We start from the raw sequence: 20663 nt of genomic DNA, 5'->3' as shown, positions 1-20663 counted from the left end.
TCCTTCAAAATACTACTTGATCACAGGGCAGAATAAAAATGTTCATAGATAAGCCTGTCTTCCCTTGTGCCTTCTCGGCTTAAATTGCTATATTGCTACTGCGCATGTTAGCTTAACCACTGTTAGCATTTCATCCTTTCCTTAACCCTTTCATGCTTCCTGTAACCTGATCACATGATAAGCTGTCCACTGTAGTAACCACTGTCCCTGAAAGGGTTAATGGTACCTGACAACAGGGCGCAATGTAAAATGTTTTCCAAATGCACCTTTTCGACTTGCAACAGTTAGCAGCCCCATTCAAAATTCCTTGTTCTAGTTTACTCTAACTTACTCATAATTGAATTTCAGTGCTGATTAATATCTCTGTCATGAGACATACCTGTGGTCTGCAAAGGTCTCTGCATTCTCTCTGTTTAGTGTCCCAGCAGTGGCAAACATGATGGTGGTGTCAAGGTCGGCGATGATTCCAGACACAGCGCTGGCTGCTGTGATGCAGGCCTGGGTGCCACGGTTACCTGCCTGGAGAGCTGCCAGCACATGCGACACCTATACGAAGACCAATTTATTAGGACCGGAACAGGAATCTGATTAACACGACATACAAAAAGCAAAACATAATCCGCTATTCAGTTGAAATTTCAGGTTAGCCTAAAACGCATTGGAACTTTTATAGGTGAACCTATGTTATGTTACAAATGCCATGGCTATTTAGGGATGTAACGATAGCAGCAATGTCACAGCATTGTGATATCAAAATTGCCACGATGGAGTCGTCGTCATGTCGCAATATTAAAAGTAGCACTTCTGCTCAAAGGGACAGATTGTTTTCCATTTGTTCGGTTCCAGTACCCTCTGATGGTTACTTTATTAGTGCAGTTCAATTTCAATTAGGCACATTTTGGTCACAATGTTTAAGACCCACGCTAATCACCAGATGAAGCGGAATGTAACACATTTGAGTTCCTAAACAAATTGACTTGATTCACAAGGTGTGCGTGCGTTAGCAGGTAAGGGCCTCAATATTAAGTGTTTTTAGTGATTGTAGGTCGTTCATGTACCCTGAGATTAATATTAGTTGTACTATCTGAACTGTATATAGTGCTTTGTTTCAGCTGCAGCTGTTGTAAAAGTGCGATATAAATAAAAATGGATTGTGTATGTACTGCATAATGATGATTAATTGTCAAAGGTAAAGCGGAAAGTCATGCTTTGCAAGTTAAAGTCAGGTTTGGTGTTTTCTAAGATTTGACCACGGAAGTCCCAGGTCCTAAAATTTGTGACTCGGACCATGTCATATGACTCGAGTCCCCTGCCTCTGGTTCGTGTTTAGTGGAATTGCGGTAAGTACAGATACAGCCGTCGGAACATTTTTGGTTTCGCGTATCATTTTGCAGGTGCAGCTGAGTAAGTTTGGGCACAAGGACATGTATTTTACAAGTTTTTAGTTCGACTAAGTAAGAGTTACACTTAATAAACACAAATCCATCTGTGTCATTTTTATTTATTCTGTTGTAAAAATGTATTTGACCTTGACCAGAAAACAAGTACAAGCAAAACTGACCTTCTCTGAGACTTTACGAGCACTTTCAATCAGTTCCTTCTTGGTGAATGAATCATTGGGGCTGCACTGCAGAGCTCCAGCTTTGGTCACCAGACCGGTGCAGCTGAAACCCAGTTCACCCACCTGCTTCTTGATATGAGAACCGATCTGGAAGAAACAGAGTGAAAACTGCTCAACCACTGCACAAAAAGCACTACAGATGAGATTATAAAAGGCAACATCTATATTAATAAGATTGAGGTTTTGGCTAATCATCTGAATATACCTCATCATTTTCTGCAGTTACAGCTGCATATTTGGCCTCATTTGCCAGATTACCAAACTCATTTGTCAGCTGATTGGCCAGTCCACCAAGGTCATCAGGGTTTGTGTTTGACTTGGTCACCTAAAAAATAAAAAAAGAGGATTTATGTAGGTGTAGCGACATAGAACAACCTAGTTTGAATGTTACGTAAACAACATGAACAATGATAGTACACAATTAGTTGAGAATTACATATTGATTTTCTCATAAATGCAGTGGTACCTCTACTTTCGAAATTAATTGTTTCTGGAAGAAATTTCTTAACAAGAAAATGTTGTAAGTAGAGACACATTTTCCATGTAAATGCCCTAATCCGTTCCCCCCGCAACCCCAAAATTCTGACATAAATGTTTTCTAAAGCATAAAAACACATCAACATATGTAACAAATACATGTTACAATTAGATTACAGTATTGCACAATAAATGAGAGTTGCGCATAATGTAAAAAACAAAAAAGAAAAAATAAAAATAAAGGGCATTTAACTTTTAACTGCATCCTGAATGTTTTTTGCCTTCTTTTGTTCATGTTCTCTCTCAGAAGGGGTTTTTGCCTGGCGTTTTGTAAAGAACTGATCCAAGGACGTTGGCTTTTGTCAGCTTTTAAATATCCTTCGAAAATGTCCAAGGCAAACATCAGCATAGCGAGCGATCTTCCGACTGGTGAACACTTTCTGGGTGATTCACATTTACGTAAATCTATCGGAAGACCTCATGGCCCGAGGGGCGAATGACGAGGATGCTCCATGGACACATATCCCTGTATCTACACACATAGGGTAGAGGTCCCTCTTAGCCAATGGGATGCCAGGATGATGCTCGGTAATAGCCAATGGCAGAACAGCTATGTTGCATTCAGGAAACTCTGCACTGCAAGTAGCAGCCCAGACTGTATTTTTACCTTTCGTATTTTGAAATTTCTTTCATAACAAAAGGCAATATTTTCTTGTTGAGACATTTCGTAACTTGAAAATTTCATATAAAGAGACGTTCGTAAGTAGAGGTACCACTGTATGAAAACAATTAGAGTGTAGTTACTCTACCTAGTGGGTAATATTAAAGTTTCATTTCCCCTTCTACCCTTTAAAACCCTTCACAACACATACTGTTTTTTATGTTGAAGAATTCTCCACCCATACTCACCTAGTACAAAGTTGTAGTTAAAACACATTTTCAAAATAAAATACTGTATTTACGCAGGAAATAGTAACTGAGGCAGAAAGAGCATGATGACATACAGAACATTATTATCTACACTACCTCAGCTCACCCGCCAGTACACAGTAGTTGGCAGTTCTGCAGCATGCCAATCAGTGTTCACAGGTCAATTGAAAGAGAGACAGAATGGAGCTTCCCTTTTAAGTAACACGCTATCAGTTACATCTACCCGAAATAGTCTTACCATCTCCTGCACAGTGACAGCAATAGCCTTGGCCGTCTTAACCATTGTAGTCTGGTAGTCCACAAAGGTGCCCTCAGGCTCAAGCGTGGGGGCATCTTCCATCTTATTGATGGCGTCGTTGATGGAGTCCACCATGCCACCCACAGCACCTGCCGCACTGGCTGCTTCGGCCAGCGTGGCCCCCAAATCATCTACTGCTTCCTTCATCATCTGCACTGACTCCTCCAGAGCCTCCTGCATGTGGGCTGCCTGAAAAAAGAATCCACGTTTGTATTGATAGAGCACGTTTAATAATGACAGAAGTGCCGTACAATAAATTGAAAAACAGAATATAAAACAAACTAACAGAAGATACAAAACAATAAAACAGCATGAAACCAATAAAAATGGACCAGACCAAAGCTGACAATAAAGATTCTAATTTTAAAATTTGAAAGAAAATACATGAATAAAATACAAAGCTTGCAACTCTGCATTGTCAGGGCCAATACCAATGAGACCAAGTGGGTTTCAAGCAATTACTGTATATGAAAACATGCCGAAGTGGGCATGTTATCTTTTGGGCATTTGGTTCCACATTTCGAGAGCCTGTGTTTTAAAGGTGACCTGGCAACCACCAGATTTTTATGTTCAGGTAGTATAAGAGCAAGACCAGAAGGAGCTTTAGAACGGGGCAGCACGGCTCAGTCATTTCCCAACCCCGTTGTTGGTGGTTCGATCCCCAGCCATTGCGACCACGTCAAAGTGTTCTTGAACAAGATACCGAACGCCCTGATGCTGCGTGGTAGTAGAATGTGATAACAATGTAGGTAAGAAAAGCGCTATATAAATGACAGCCCATTTAGCATTTAGCGAACTATTACATAATGGTCCAACCAGGTCGAGATGCAAGCACGTAAAATGTTATCAAAGACGTAAGAAAGAAAAACCGTGACCTTGATTCAAATATGCAAATGAAAGAAACTGGATTTCACTATCGAGTTAATATGTTGCTCCACTTACCGGTACATTGAAATCTGTGCCAAAAGCCTTAACACATCGTGAAAAGGGGTTCCAATGCGGTGCATGCGGAATTCAAAGAGTTTTCTGCTAAAATTGGACAACTAGTTTTGCTGCGATTCATAATTTGAATCACAGGTGAACAACGTTGCAAGGTTGCAGATGTAACAGCCAATCCAAAATGGCATGTTCTATCCCATGACCTCTTACAACAAAAATTACATGGCCGGGTGCCAAGGAGGATACAGTCAAGCATTATGGATATATAATAATCATATGTGACTGTGGCCAAAGCGAAGCGTGGGGAGTCTGTGCTCGAAAATGCAATCAATGAATGGGGATCGTCCACAGCAGCTTTAATATCCACACTGTCTCCTTTGTTCGTACCAATTTCCTCTCTTCATATTGTTATACATTCACACCGCTTTTTTTTACTGGCAGACATGCATGTTTGTGGTTCCATAAAATAATTTATGTGGCAGCTCAAAGCGCCGTATCCTGATCCGAACAAAAGGCCTCGCCTTTCTTTCCCTCTGTGGCGAGTTGCCAAGATTGCAAAGGTCAGTCGCCGACTAACTTGTTGAGTTCAGTCATGATGCTCTGCATGTTGTGTTCCTGAGAGGCGCTAATAGGTGCAAAGAATATATAATGGCCCCCTCTTACGGTCATAACAACGGAGAAAGTTTAAGGTCATACATGTTTTGAAATGTAAGTAAGCACTGAGCACCAGCACTGGGTTTATTTTTCGATTTGATTGATTTATCCTCCATCTATTAAAAAGCAGTGACGTTTTGAACAATGTATGACACCACATTCACAGCTGTTAATGACGGGGGTGGAAAAGTACCTTGGGGTTTCCTCCAGCTTCCTTGGCAGTGTAGAGCATCTGTAGGGCTGACTCTGTAAGAGTTTTAGTTTGGTCTAAGACAGCCATCTGCTGCTGGCTGCTAAGTATCTTCGACGCCGTGCCGATAGCTGCCATTATGAGAGGCTCAAAGTAGCTGACCATTTGAGAAACCTGTCAAGTGAGCAACGAGATTCAAACGCTTTTGGAATATCACAACAGGATAGACCTATAATGATAATAAGTCACAAAAAAAAAAAAAAAGTGAGCTTGAGTAGAGATCTGTTCTCCTACCTTGTGGCCCAATTGGGAGGCCTCAGAGCGGGCAGCCACAGCAACTGGTTCAATCAAATTGCTAATCTCATGAACTGAGGCAGCCATCTGCTCATGAAGGGCCTGTAAACACACAGCACAGACATGGAGTTTATGATCATCAACCACCATGGCAGTGGCAATAGCCTGTAAATGGAATTGAATAATAGAAACAGACCTACAAAAATATTGTCACTTTAACAAAATTTCATCTTACATTTTACTTTGTAACTGCATTAACAAGAGAATGTAATCCACAGACAAGGTACTGTTTGTGTTTACCTCCATAGAGATATCTTCGCGGGGTGTTAATTGCTGGCTGATGGCAGCAAGAGAAGCATGGTCAACCTCACGGATGCAGCCATTCAGAACCTCGATAGCATCATCACACTCCCTCTGGCCAGGAGCCTTTTCTCTGTAGAGAATCAATTAAAACATTTGGCCGAATAGAAGAGAATAGAGTGTAGTCAGTCTGGAGCAAAAAGTCGCCTTCCCATGAATGTTCAGTCATTTTATGCTCTCATTAATATTTAAAAGATGCCTGAAGAGACCTGTCTGAGACACCCTTGTTAATAAGTTCAGACAGTTTTCATAAAGGTTCTGGCCACACCCTGGGGCTTGATTACTACCAAAATGAGTTAGCGGAATCAAGAAAGATGTCGAGCATGCATCTTGCCAGAAGATCACAAGAAAATCAAGCACAAATGAAATACAAAATGATTGAAATCTATCAGTCTGGAAGAAGTTACAAAGCCATTTCCAAGGCTTTGGGACTTCAGCAAACTACGCTCAGAGGCATTTGTCCACAAATGGATAACTTATATAGGAAGTTTAAAAAAGATAGAACACCATCAAAAGAACTGCAGACCTCACGGACCTCAGGTCAGTGTTCATGACTTAACCGTAACAAAGCCACTGGGCAAAAATTGTTCTCCGCACGTTTGTCAAAAAACCTATTCCACGAAGACTTAAGGAAAAAAACAAACAAAAGAACAATATAGCATTTTACTTAAAAAAAAAAAAAAAGAAAAAAGAAAAAAAAGAACGACATCAACAACAATATCATGCTAGCGGTCAAATGTGGTGGATTTTGGCCCGATTTTGCTGCTTGCTGTGACAAACTGAACAATACTAGAAAATCTTGTAGGCCAACATCTGGCCATACATTCATAACCCTCAAGTTTAAGCGCTCATGGGTTATGCGGCAGGACCACAGCACCAAAACCTATTAGCAAGAGCACCTGACTGGCTAAGACAAGCTAGCAAATTGGACAAAATGGCTGCGGATTGGGAAATCTGGGTTTCCCTGCTGAAGTTTCTGCCCCCGCGACCCAACACTGGATAAGCAGATTAAAATGGATGGATGGATGGATATATAGATCAATAGATGGAGTGGCCAAGTCCGTGCGCTTGAATCCAATGGGCATGATGTGGTACGACCCTGAACGGGCAGTTCATTTTCAAAAACCCTTCCATATGACTGATTTCAAAATATTCCGCAAAGAAGAGTCAGAGAAAATTCCTCCACAGCAATGCAAAAGACTCACCACTGGTTATTGCAAAAGTTTGACGGCAGTTATTGCTGCCATGGATGGCACAATCAGCTATGTCCAGAGGCAAATCCTTTTTCCACATAGGTCCAGAAAGGTTTGGATTGCATTCCCACATAATTTAAAACATCTATTAATGAATCATCATTTAAAAACTGCATTTTCTTGGTATGTCTTTGTGCAATATCAAATTAGTCTGATGAGATGAAACACATAAGTGTGCTAAATAGAAGCCCACCCCACCATTCCCCCACCAAAAAAAGAAATTAGGAACATTTTTTCCCACCACTGTGAAACAGGCCAGACAGCCAAACAGTGAAGTAATAATAATGTAATCAATTTTGGAGAAGGAAATCGCAAAATAATCTGATGTACATGGTAAAAATATACAGGCCAAAAAAAAAAAAAGAATCACACACAGTAACAAAAAGAAAAAACATTGAGCCGACAGCATTGTAAAGCTGCCACAGTTGTTGCCCAGGGGGACAAAAACAAAACACTCCCATCTTCCTCCAAATATAGAAGGAGACCTCCTGTCGCTGCTGGAAGGAGAACTGATGAGTAATATTGATTGAAGCTCCTGACTGCTAAATGTCACTGTTGGTCATTGTCGAACTTATAAAGCATTCAGCAGCCCAGTTCAGTTTAAGTCAGTAATGATCCATTTTTATTTTATTTTTTTTTGGCAAGGGTATAAATAATAATAATAATACTTTATCTGATCTTTGATAGGGAAGTACATTTGTTCAAGTATCAAAAATGGTAAGATCTGAACCATTCGTGTGAGATTATACCTCATGTTGGTGATGAGTTTCTTGATGGAGTCAGATACAGTTCTTGAGTGTCCGGCAAGCACAGACCACTTGGGCGGGTCTTTGGGGTTGACGGCCAAGGAACGCGCAGTCTGGATGAGCCCAGTGGAACTTTCCAACATCGTCTTTGCTGCTGCTACAATGGGCTCCATGGCAGCGTGACCCTAAGTCGAGACAACATGAAGTCAAGGATGTTAACTCTGGTGCTTCTGGCAATTTGGTATAAAGCATGGTCTCCCAGACATTTCCAGCTCAACATCAGGATGAGGAATTTCGTTTCGAAAGACCAAAATGGACCGCATTTTCTGCACTATAAAACACTTTGGATTATAAAGTGCATCTTCAATGAATGTCCTATTTTAAAACTCTTTTCATAGGAAGGGTGCACTGCATTATAAGGCACATAGAATAGAAGCTACAATAGTGACTGCAGTTGTGTTATGCATCCACTAGATGAAGCTGCACTAAAGGGAATACAATACTATTTCTGTAGAGCTTTCACAACCGCTGCAGCCGTAACAAAGCGCTTTACAGGTCATTAAAAAAATCCTACGTCCAAGAAATCAGATTATTGATCCATATGTAGCTCCCTCAGAATGTAGCATGAAGCACGACATGAAGTCCAGAAAAAGTCCGGGTTTATTGCACATGTCAATTAGTGTCGGACAGACCCTTTTCGGTTACAATTGGTTCCTGCTAATAATCACCAATTGATGGCATCGGAACACTGACAGGGAAACAACTTAATGGAGAATATAAAGAGACTGTGCGCGGAAATGACGGTACACATATATATTGTGTTATGTATTCCCTTAACGCCAAAGAACACAACAGAATTTAAATTAGAATCAACATGAATCATGTGTGCTCATTAAAATGAGTTATTGAAAAATCTTTCACTACATCCAAGGTAAAATTCAATCTTTTTGAGTGAACGTACCTCAGGACTGATCTGAGCTGGAATGCTGGCAAATTCTGGATTGGAGGCAAAGGCTGTTAAATTGTCCACGGCTTCTATCAGGGGACCAGTCGCAGCCTTACACTTTTCTCTGTTCTCTTGATTGAATGCTCCATCCAAAGCCTACAGAGGAAGAAATCGGAATACTGTTTGCATGAAATGAGTATCTTTTTTTTTTAGGACATCATGGTCCTTTTTCAGAATGTCATGATTTTTTTGTGTGTGTGTGTGTGTGTGTTTAATCTCCACTAAGTGTACAATGCAGTATGGTTTAAAGGTAATCCTGGACCAAGCCAATTACAAACCCTGTGGATTTCAATTAGTGTAAGCCACAATAAAATGTAAACTACAAACCTTAATCGATTTCACTAGATTGGCAGTTGTGTTGGCCACCTCTTTGGCTGACTGGACAAACTGTCTCTTGGCAACAGGGTTGGGAGTTTTCGAGGATGCCAGGCGGCAAGCATTGCAGAGTGCGGAGGTGTGTTTGGCAACAATGGTGGCTGCAGAGAGCACCTGTGCAAGGAGACGTTCAAATGAAACGGCAAAACATGAAAGCGGTCGTTGAGGTGGTTGAAATGGTCTGTACTTGTGACTGGGTGCAGCCAGGGTCAACCAAGTTCTGGCAGGCCATCTGGATTGATTGGTTAGCACGAGCAAACTGAGCAGGATCCACCAGACCTTTCTGACCCGCTGTACTGTTAGGGTCGGATACTCCAACCAGATAGGCAGCCTAGAAACACCAAAATATCAGGTTGGTTTCATTTCTGTTCAGTTATGCTTCACAGCATCTTTTTTTATTATTATTTAATTTTTTTTTTTTACCTGTGCTGCAGCTTCAGTCAAACCGCACAGGGCCTTAGAGCCCGAACTGACTGAGTCGCCAAACTCTGGCAGGTTGGAGTTTTTGGCATTGTGGGAAATACCGGCCATCGATTCCCCAAGGATCTTGCAACATAAAGCAGATGATTCAAAAAAAAAACAGAAGACAGTTGCAGAAAACCATTCAGCAATCCAGCAACAGGGATGTTTGTCCAAACCTTGGAGTTTTCCATGACGCTGTCGATACAGTCAAAGTAGGAGAGCTCATTGACGGCTTCTGTCGGGTTCTCCAGCATCCCCTTCACCGACTACACACACGCACGCACACACACACACACACACACACACACACACACACACACACACACAAGCAACATTGTCACACCACACTCTGTTAACGTGTGATTATTTAATAACAGGTGCATATAATTTCTTAAAGTTAAATTATATATTTACGAAGCTAACTACTAATCAGGAATCGTCATCATATCATATGAATGTTTTTTGGTAAGGGTGACAGCTTCCTTTATTTCCTCTGACTATTTTTCCTAATTTTCTGTTATCGCAACACTTGAAAAGCAGATATGGGCACTGTGTTGAAATAAACATGATGCAAATAATTGATAAAATTTTTTTAACATTTTAATAGCTTGGTGCTGATGAACCATTTTGTTGTCAGGTTAGTAATGTGAATTGAGTTGATGATATTTCCTAAATTATAGCAGCTTTTTCTGCGCAGTTGGCCCATAGTTTATATTCTCGATTACGGGAGAAAAATGACTAAAACATTAAGGCATGGCAGCATTTAAAACATTTGTAAATAAATTAGATTTCTAAGCAGCACTTTGCAGAATAAACGATCTCTGGTGTAGTACTGTACAACACATCTTACGTTACAATTCCAATTTGTTTCTGACCTGATTCGGAAGGTGGATTAATCGAAATTAATTTATGCAATTCTAGTTTTCAAAACTGATAGGTTTGCGCCTGATCAAACTAATGTCAACTCGAATACTTTGTACAAGAAGTGACTAGACCGGGGTGGGCAAACTACGGCCCGCGGGCCGAATCCGGCCCGTTGGTCTTTTTAATCCGGCCCGCCGAAGATTGGTGCACAATTCAGGTTTGATTGCATTCATTTCGTTTGGACTTGTAATGACAGGTATTTCAACACCAGGTGGCGCAGTTACTTCAAGTTGCAGAGCACAGGGAGGGAGGGGAAGACGAAGAAAGAGGGAGAGAGTAATGACCATGGAAGGGAAAGTGATATGTATCTGATTAAACGAAGCGGGTAACAAAGTACGAAACATTCAGGAGACGCCTGGAGTCGGTTAGACTCAAATCTACGAGACTTTGAAAAACAAGGAAGCGATTCTTACTCAGTCCGATTCTGGCAATTTCCATGCTCAGAGTGAATTGCTTGTGGCTCGAGTAAATGGTTTAATTGTTATCATGTTAAAAACTTTTTGCAAACTAGACCGCTAATAAGAGAGGAGGCGAGTTCCATAGCGCTAACTATGAGCATCGAAGACTTCTAAGCGTCCCGAGGCTGGCTTCAAAAGTTCGTTGCGCGACATCAGCTGAGCAATGCTATCATGTGTGGATATCGAGACAAGGTAAAGTTAAGAGACAGTGAGTGAGAGGAAAGAAAAGCCACAGGGTCTCTTACTCGTCTCATTTTGTAGCAAATAGTCCTATTTCTAACTTTTGGCCCGGCCCTCCACAATATTTTCTGCTTCTCATTTGGCCCCCCCGGGAAAATAATTGCCCACCCCTGGACTAGACGATACTGCCAGAGCAGCATATTTTTAATCAATATGGTCATTTAAACTAATTACAGTATATTGAACAACAATTAATAGCTATCAGAACTGGAAAAAAAAGAATATAATGACGTCATAATATAGATTACATGTATTTTCATATATCGAGTAGATTACCATAATTTGGCAATGTATGTTTATTTACCAATGCAAGTGAATGGGACCAACTGAACTTGAACTGGACTTGTTCCCGCTATTTCCCAAATCGTTTTGATCAGCTATTTCATTGATGGATTTGCGAAATAAACGTTTTTGTGAAACTATTTATGGTGTCTAGTAATCTTTGAGAAGAAAGCAGAATGACGCAAACGACAGAAGAGACAAGAGAGTAACATTCCAGTTGCTTGGTGGTGGTACCTCCAGCTCTCTGAGGGCATTGTCACATTCCTTCTGACCTGGAGCCTGCTGAGTGCACATAGTTATGAGCTGGTTGATGCTATCTGTGACAGCCCTATGGAGACAAAGGTTGATACATGAGATACAAGAACCCAATCTGCATCAACAACAACAAAAAACAGGATTTATAAAACAGAAAGCTCAAGATAAACGGTACCGAGCAGCAGCTGCCAGCTGATTCTTGAGGTTGGGGGAATTGGGGTCAGTAGATAGTGCTTTGGCTGAAAGTAGTAGTTTGCTGGATGACATTGAGATAGTCTTCAGGTTGGACACCACTTGTGCCTTGTCCTCTTTAGACTGAAGAAAGCAAGGAAGAAGGCAAAGAGTTTTACACATTTCGCACGCAAGACAAATGTAATTCATTCTGAATAAAATCGTTTGCATTTTTGCTCCTGTAATATTTTAGGGATGAAAAGTTGTGGGTCGATCTGGAGACATATCTCGGTGATTCCCAACCAGCGTGCCGGGGTACATTAGAGTGCCGCGAGAGCTCAAATTATCAAATGTCACCTAATTTGTGAGAAAATTATTTATCAAGAACAAATAATGTATCTTTCTCCATCTATCTATGCCAGCAACTTACAGTGACAGAAAAAAACCAAATAGATGATCTTCTATTAGAATCCAAAAAGTATTAAATTGACATATGTATCCTCTTTTTGTGACAGTTTTGTTTGGTGGTGTGCCGTGCAATTTTTTGAACTTATACTGTATGTGTCTTGGCTCAATAAAGATCGGGGATCACTGTCACATCTACAAGTGAATTAAAGATGCCTGGAGAAGAATTGGGCTAGATTTACATCGCTGCCAAAATTCTCTCTATATTTTTTGCTCTCAAGTGTCACAATGCAGACTGCATTAAAGAATAACAAAATAAAACGACACAGAATGTGGATAAAAATCAGACATAGTGCGTATGGATATTTTCCAAGGCAACTGCATTGAAAATGGACAGAAGTCGACCTGCCAGCTTCCAACGTAGTATCCAAGGCGTAACAGAGGTGGACTGACATCAGCCACACCAGAGATTGATGTTCAAAACCCTAGACTCCCTTTTGTGTCGAAAGAAATTGTGACTGTCACGCTGACACTGCATTACATTTTCTAGTGTGTTTCTGTCTCAGTAAACACATTCACAAGTCGCAATTTTGGTGGTAAATGTGTGGAACGACTACTGTTGCTGTACAATTCTTATGTGCCAATTTACCAAGAATGCCATATGAAAGTGGCTACCGTTTTACTGATGAAGCTCATCATACTGACTTGTGATGTTCCTGCCATGTCAACACCAGCCTCCAGGAAGTTGCTGAAGTCCTTTCCGAACTTGCCGGTGGCTCTAGCCAGGTCTTGGGTGGTTGCTCGAGACGCCTGGACAACCTCATTGGCAGACTGGTTCAGACTGGCTGCCACTTCATTAAGCTGACCTTGAACCTCCTGGAAACTCCTTCCACTGGATGGGAACTAGAAAGGAGAAGAGCAACTGTGAGGATAACATTTCAAAACATTTTGTATGCATTTATTTAGCTCCCTCGATTTGTGATCGCATGCAAGACTTTTTTTCTGAAGCTGAGCCATGCACTGCGGCACAAGATGTCTTACTCCTCGACATCATGCTTTGTGCGCATACTGTATGTCACATCAGGAACGTGGTGCATTCACATTAGAAGTTGCGTTTGTTTTTGTAATGTGAACGAGTACAAAAAATAAATAACCCCTGCAATGTGAACGTAGCCTGAGACCGGGGGTCGGCAACACACGGCTCCAGAGCCTCATGCGGCTCTTTAGCGACATCTAGTGGCTCCCTGGAGCTTTATAAAAAATGTTTGAAAATGGAAAAAGATTTTGATAGTAGGCTAATATAGCTCAAATAGATATAGATACATGTTGCAGCTCCGAAAATGGAGAGCTTCGGTGTTGGTTTTTTAAAACATACACTTTATTTATGCTTTTAACAGTCTCAACAAACACAGACACGTCTGCGTCCGACTCCGTGCATTCTCTCTTCTTGTTCGACTTGAGAGGCATTCAAAGACAGCCTCCGAAAAACGGAAATTAATGATCACTTCACTGACACTAAGAAAAGCGAAAATAATGCACCGAAACAAAAAATAAAGCGAGGAAATCACAAAATAAATTCTATCTGAGACAGTCAAGTCTCCTACATACCTACAGCATGTGTTTCCTTCATTGTAAGGTTTATAGAAGGCTTTTATTTTTTTGCGGCTACAGACATTTGTTTTTTGTTTTACCTAGATGGCTCTTTCGACATTTTGGGTTGCCGACTTCTGCCTAAGACTCTTGGATAAAAACGTAAACATCGCTAACTTGAATTAATCATTTTTGTGAAGATTTCTATAATTAAAAGTTGTTAAATTTGGCACAAATGAGTTGATGAGTAGCCTGATGGAAAAACACCTGTGATTACATTTTAATGTTTATGTTGACAAACGTCTGCCCATGTAAATACAGTTTAAAAGGAGAAACACTACATGTCTGACTTCGATAGCAGTCAATAGCAGTTATTTGTGTCATATATTTTTATTTGATTGAATACGATTATCATTAAATATTACGTTTATTACAATTGTCTTCATCATTATAAGTAACTTTTATTGCATGCAAGATTTGGATTGTTTTTGTTTATAATTGTCTGAAAGTATGTGACACTGAATATGATACTGAAAGTATAAGTATTTGACAATAAAGTTGTACTTGACTTGATATATGGTTACTGACTTTATGTTTCATCTTCAAAATCAAATGTGTCGCAATGATTGGTGTGTGGCCGTATTTTTTATGTACGGTAAGTAGAAGTGTGTTTCAGTTAGGATGTATGATATACTACCGACAAAAAAAAAAAAATCGTACAACCAAACAAGTCCAAGAAAAAAAAATGTGAGCAATCTGTTGCAATTCACACTGATTACACTCACAGAATCAGCCAGTAGACATTTGCTGGCTTCACCCACGGTACGAATGGCGTTGTCCACATCTCTCTGACCAGGGAGGCAGTTCACACATCTGTTCAAGGCCTGAGACACCGCTTTGGCCACCTACATACCGAAGGAGACGCACAAATACACCCTTACTGAGTGACTGTTGAACTCAAACACTTGCAGGTTAACTTCAGTCAAGACAGAGGCAAATGTGAACAATCTTATACAAAAACAGTTACAATTCTCAAGTCAAAACATGTCTCGAAAAGCATAATAACTGCATCTGATGTTGTTGTTGTTTTTTTTAAATCATAAAAATAATTTAAAAAACAGAGACAAATTGCCGAATCTGTTATCTAAACTTGATGCCCCTCTGATCCTCAGCCTTTGTCTGACCTGGGCCAGCCTTTGCTGACTCTCTGGGTCTCCTGGCTTGGTGATGGCCCTCTTTGTCTCCTCAATTAAGTTGCCTGATTTATCCATGACATCACTGGCGCAGTCCAGCAGAGCAGCACGCGCTCCTGCGTCATCTGTGCTTGCAGCAACTCCTCTTGCTGCTGAAGCCAAGGACTTCAGAGCCTGGGCTACATCTCTGGCCGCCATACCTTAAAAAAAAAAGAAAAAAGATCTAACTCAGGATGACTGCATTGACAATGCAATAAGCCTGGTTGGTTACCATACAATGGAATACAATATGTTGCGGTTTGGTTTGCCGACTGCCAATGAACACCACAAAAGAAGAGGAATCAGGGAGGATTTTTTTTTGTGCTCACATTTCTGTTTGCTGGTTATATGGAGAGCTAATTTTATTATTGTGCGTTTTTATACAGTTCAATACGGTTGAGTGCAGCTTTTCATGGAAAAAAAAAATCATGTGAAAAAAAATGTCTGAGTTATTGGACGTTGGAACGGATTAATTGCTTCTGCATTTATTTCAATTGGGAAACATGATTGGAGTATGATTACTTAAAAAAAAACAAGCAACTTCACAGAATGAATTAAACTTGTTCCTCAGAGCATTATTATTATTATACTTATGATCAATCAATTATTGTTATTGATTTTGTCTTGTTTAGTGATTATAAAAAGAACAAATAAACGACAACAAATGTGCTCACCAAACTTGAAAAGGATTCAGTTACTGCTTCGGTCAATGTTTTCCAAAGTAAAAGCAGATGCTTGCAAGTAATTGTTTTGCTTTTTATTCAATTTTGACGCCCTCAATTTTTATACTTAGTGTGCTGCGAAAATATACGACCGGTAATTCGCCTCCTCTTTCAGCCAATTATAGAGACGAATAGCCTTGTTAATATTTGATCTGGTGACTCCATCATTAAGTCTGGTGTTCCTGCTAGCTGCAACATGATTTGCCTCAATATCGTAGGCTTTAAATGCTACGATGATAAGCGAAGAGTCTTTTTGATCAATTTGCACACAACCATGCCCATAGGACATTTTAAAACCTTTCCATCGAACAGGCCAAGCAATGCAGTCTCACTTCTTTCATTATGTCGCCAAAACTTCACACTCAGAGCATATTTTGCATCAGTGTTATTGGTTTGACAGGAATTACAGAGGACAAGTTTTTTTTTTTTCAAATTATGGAAGGCTCTATATCAAGCAAATAGAATGCAAATGGTTGACAAGGGTTGGAACACACCTGTATAATTCTCATTGCCCTGGGTGGCCTCACTTAGCAATTGGGCTACGGCTGAGCTTACTGCCTTAGTGCTGGTGCCAAGGTCCTGGGAGCATTTCTCAAGCTGTAACCGTGTGAGGCACGCAGAGAAGAAGAAATTGTTATTGATGCATGTCTCTGGTTGATGTCATTTGCACAAGCAAAAACATGGGCACGAGCGTGTAAGTGCATGTGTCTTGATCCATCCCAGTGTATGCGTCACTTACATTCTCGCCCGGCAGGGGTTTGAGTTTGCCTTCATCAGCTGAAGCTTTGGCATCCTGAATATCCTTCTCCAGACGTCTCACAACGGATAGAGCATTGTCGATCTCCAGTGGGCCGCACGCCTCTTGAGCCTACACATGCAAACATTTTATAAATAAGAAGGAAGCTAAACAATTGCGTATGAAATGGGAAAAAAAATCTGCCAGGGACAGTAGGCAGCAGTGACATTTCATATCAAAAAGGTGTGAAGACTGCTAAATTGTAAATTGTGCTTTAAGGCCCGTTACACACTATGCGATACAACCAAACCCGATTTAGACTGGACCATTGCAAATGGCAGTTGGCAACTCAGACCCGCGCATTGGGCAATTTGATCCATGGACGTTCTGCAAAGTTAAAAAGTGAGCCGGTTTCACCTTTTGAGCGGGCACACACAGTGTATTGTACTACCAATTTTATTAAATCATTAAAAAAAAGACTAACTGTCAGGGAAGGAGTGGGTTATTTCCTGAGAGAGGACTTGGGTGAGAATAAAAGAGCGGTGATATATTGAGCGGATCACGATTGACCAGAATGTATCTGGCACAGTACATACATCGCTCGCATACATTTTGGCGACAGATACAGGGACCTTTGCTTTTTTTGTCCACAGGTACACATGTGACCTTCCACAACAAAATCAGTCTGGATTCTCAGATACGGGGCAAAAAAGGTTCAGTAGGTCAAAGTTCTACACTAAAAGTTTCATTTCATGAAATCAACAAGTATTAAACAAGTGCCTTGCCAATGCCAAAGTGTGTCATCATCAATATTTACCACTTCAAAAAAAGCCACCAAAAATAGTTTTGCCTTTGAGAGATTACTCCCAAATCCTTTGTAGTAATTGTACGCCGTTGTATGCAGTAAAATGTACCGGCATCCTGGGCCTTTTTGTTTTCTTGCCATCCACACACATGGAATTTGTAACTTTGACCCTCCGAGCATAGCATTGCTGAAGGCATGCAGCTCAAGGGGTGCCAGGGAGGGATTTTGTGTTTCATCGACCTATTCCTTTGTGCGGTGATGCAACACCGCTACATTGCACAACAGCGATTCACATTTTAAATCACATTAATCCTTTCATGCACCCTGTAACCTGATAGCGTGGTAAGCTGTCCACTATAGTAACCGCTGTCCCTGAAAGGGTTAAAACCAAATCCAAACCTTTCAGACACAGCATTTAATGAGGTACCTTCTGTGAGGCGGTGCGGAGCTCAGCCAAGGCACTTGCAAGGTTCTTCGCACACTGGCTGAGCTGCATGGCAGATGCCTGGTCACTGATGGTGGGAACTGTGGCTTTGGAGGCTGTGACCATCTTTGCACCAGGCTGAAACAGAAACAATTACAAACGATATTCAGTCAAAATGCATATATAATGTAGCTCATTGGCTAATCTAAGGTACAACCGCAGTCAGCGATGATTGCTTTTGACCGGTTCCCATAAATTGATCTATGTGAATTACCAAGCATAACAAAACAACAACAAAAAAAAGGACATGCCTTTAGCCCCATTGGTTGAAATTATTTTCTCTCATATGTAAACACACTTCCCACAGAGGTGACGACCTTCAGCTGAAAACCAAAAAGTTGCAAATGAATGTTTATTGAATAATTCGGACGGCGGCACGGTGCTCGACTGGTTAGCTCATTGGTCTCACAGTGCAGAGGTGCGGGGTTTGATTCCGGCTTTGGCCTTCCTGTGTGGAGTTTGCATGTTGTTTGTGTGTGGTGCAATACCTGCAGGAAGTTCTGGCTTGCACTGATGAGGGCCAACTGAGCGCTGGGGCTGTCAGGCTGAGACTGGCTGCCTCTGACTCCTTGAACCAACTGAGGAATTTGCTCCGCAACCACCTGAGAGACACATACACAAAAAGAAAGACCTCAGCAAATGTATCTATAGGAGCGGGGCTACTTGCCAGTTAGTGCTGGCCGCTCTCAGGTGTGTTGGGTACGTTTTTCTATATGTGTATATTTACTTTCATGAAACCCTGGCTGTGGATGGTACGATAAATAACAGGCTTGGAGAGTAACGGAATGCATGTACCAACCAGCATTACCGATTCTGAATTTTAAAAAATGCAACTGTATTCCGTTACAATTGCAGAAAAAAAATGGACATAATCAGATTATAGTCATATTTATTAAAAAAGGGGATTCTTTTCAGGATTACAATTACTGTACACGCAGACGGAGATACGCCATTGGCCCGCTTGTTTATATGAGCCCTGAGCACAACAAGTGGATACATTTTCACAATTCTTCTATCTCATATAGACCACCTGACTCTACTCACGCAGTCGCTGCGAGCAAATGGAAGTCAAAGGAACGTTTTGTAATCTGTCCTCCAAAAGAGGCCCGCTGAAAGCTTGTTTGCGGGCATGTACGCGTGTCATCTTATGACCGCTCCTGAGTGAGTCTTTGGCTGTGTCCAAAATCAAAGACTGGGTCTTCAGAAGGACGCATTTTCAGCTGCATTTTTTCCCCTGCACGATGTCACATCCTGCACAACTTGACCGCATGTGGTTTCCAAATTTTAGAAAGACAATTCACCTCTGCTATCTAGTTGTATTAAATGTGTTAAAAAGAACAGATGAACAAAAAAAGTAGCATGGTATACTTTATAATAATACTGTGTGTATTCACCTTGCAGCTTTGGACCAGCTGCTGCTGGGCAGCCTGGTTCTTGTTGGATGAGGCCGCATGCTGGGCTGCAGCTATTGTCTGAGTAGCTGCTGCAGCTGCTTGTCTTGCTGCGTTCTAGCAGGAAAGAAGAAAATCATTTTGCAGCTTGAGTTCAAGTCAAAGGTATCAAGGGCATTAAATTGAGGCCACTAAATGTGGAAATGCACGATGGGGTAAGGAAACATTTGATTCAAACGCTCAAACGTTGGCAAACTTGTGTACCTAATTTGGATTTTTTGAGGGGCTTTATTCATTTAACGTATATAACATATAACGTCCAATTTTCAATCAGATAATCCTGGGTGAGTGACATGAAAACAAACATACTATCTTTGAATCTGAGTTACCTCGAGCTTGTTGACCAAACGTTTTTTGATCGCATTCTGAGCCGCAGCATTCGTTGCAATACGGAGACCTTCTGCCGCCTCTCGCAACCTCTGCTGCTGCTCCTCACTGTCGGGGTTTGCTGCAGCGCCCTGAAGGAAACACACACAAATGTCATTTTATGCCATACTGCTGTGTTTCAAATTATGATTTATATACATTATACATAGATAGAGAGCTAAATAAATGTTGAACTTTTAGGCTTTGCATTTATTACTTTTTCTTGTCTGTTTAGATCACTGCAAGCTCAGCATTTTTCCAACTCTGGTACCCCAAGTAGAAGAAGCTACTCAAGGTGTAAATAAGGGCTCTGTTGTGTCGTCATGGGAGCGAAATCCAGATTCGCCATTGGCCGAGCAGTTTAAGGAGGAGAGTATAAAGTCGCGCGCATGAGCACAACCCCTCAAAATCGGTTAATTTCAGCAACACAAGAACAAGACTGCATAAAGTATGCTAAAAAAATACATGCAGACCTTGGCCGCCTCCACCATCTTGGCAGTAGCATCAGCCAGAAGCTTGGCAGCTGACAGGAGCTTTCGTGAATTTTCCAGGTCTGACTCTCCCTCTGCATCCATCTTAATGGCATTGACCAGATCAGATGTGGCCTGTGCAAGGATGCGAGCCTGGCGAACCATCTCACCTGTTAAAGAAAACGTCCACAGCCAAAGTTAAAATCTGCAGCTGTTGAATATGCAGTGGCACGAACAAACAGATCAAAACGTCCTGGCCTGTATATTTTCTCAGATCTATAAACCCGAAATAAAAGTTTTCTAAGATTTTCCCAAAAACTGTGAATATTACCAGGTACATAAATTCAGCCAGTATGTAGAGGACTCACATAAATGTTCATCTGTTTATTACTTTTGACAAGTTTTTGTTTTCTACAGTTAAAATCCTGTTCTTGCCATGCTTTATTGTTACACTGTATTTTTTTTCT

At 41.0% G+C, this 20663-nt stretch overlaps 1 protein-coding gene across 4 annotated transcripts in view; it reads right to left on the bottom strand.

Moving 5' to 3' along the window:
- The window catches only part of tln1 (talin 1), a 94093-nt gene that overhangs the window by 25713 nt on the left and 47717 nt on the right, over window positions 1–20663 (bottom strand). For all 4 annotated transcript variants that reach the window (XM_086135941.1, XM_086135944.1, XM_086135945.1 and 1 more), the window contains 25 exons: window positions 20200–20366; window positions 19690–19818; window positions 19304–19417; window positions 18398–18511; window positions 17853–17987; window positions 16624–16752; window positions 16379–16481; window positions 15115–15323; window positions 14716–14835; window positions 13046–13243; window positions 11940–12079; window positions 11744–11837; window positions 9782–9871; window positions 9567–9689; window positions 9331–9474; window positions 9096–9257; window positions 8724–8864; window positions 7766–7947; window positions 5704–5836; window positions 5404–5505; window positions 5113–5283; window positions 3267–3515; window positions 1827–1946; window positions 1562–1708; window positions 380–546 (listed from right to left, as the gene is read on the bottom strand). In XM_086135941.1, the coding sequence (XP_085992067.1) occupies window positions 380–546; window positions 1562–1708; window positions 1827–1946; window positions 3267–3515; window positions 5113–5283; window positions 5404–5505; window positions 5704–5836; window positions 7766–7947; window positions 8724–8864; window positions 9096–9257; window positions 9331–9474; window positions 9567–9689; window positions 9782–9871; window positions 11744–11837; window positions 11940–12079; window positions 13046–13243; window positions 14716–14835; window positions 15115–15323; window positions 16379–16481; window positions 16624–16752; window positions 17853–17987; window positions 18398–18511; window positions 19304–19417; window positions 19690–19818; window positions 20200–20366 (3583 nt within the window). The remainder of the gene's footprint in view (window positions 1–379; window positions 547–1561; window positions 1709–1826; window positions 1947–3266; window positions 3516–5112; window positions 5284–5403; window positions 5506–5703; window positions 5837–7765; window positions 7948–8723; window positions 8865–9095; window positions 9258–9330; window positions 9475–9566; window positions 9690–9781; window positions 9872–11743; window positions 11838–11939; window positions 12080–13045; window positions 13244–14715; window positions 14836–15114; window positions 15324–16378; window positions 16482–16623; window positions 16753–17852; window positions 17988–18397; window positions 18512–19303; window positions 19418–19689; window positions 19819–20199; window positions 20367–20663) is intronic.

Source organism: Hippocampus guttulatus, chromosome 17, assembly GCF_054856545.1.
Source record: "Hippocampus guttulatus isolate MCC_2025c chromosome 17, RoL_Hgut_1.0, whole genome shotgun sequence".
NCBI lineage: Eukaryota > Metazoa > Chordata > Actinopteri > Syngnathiformes > Syngnathidae > Hippocampus > Hippocampus guttulatus.
The sequence above is the reverse complement of the archived record's forward strand: the minus strand, read 5'-3'. Positions and strand labels throughout refer to the sequence as shown.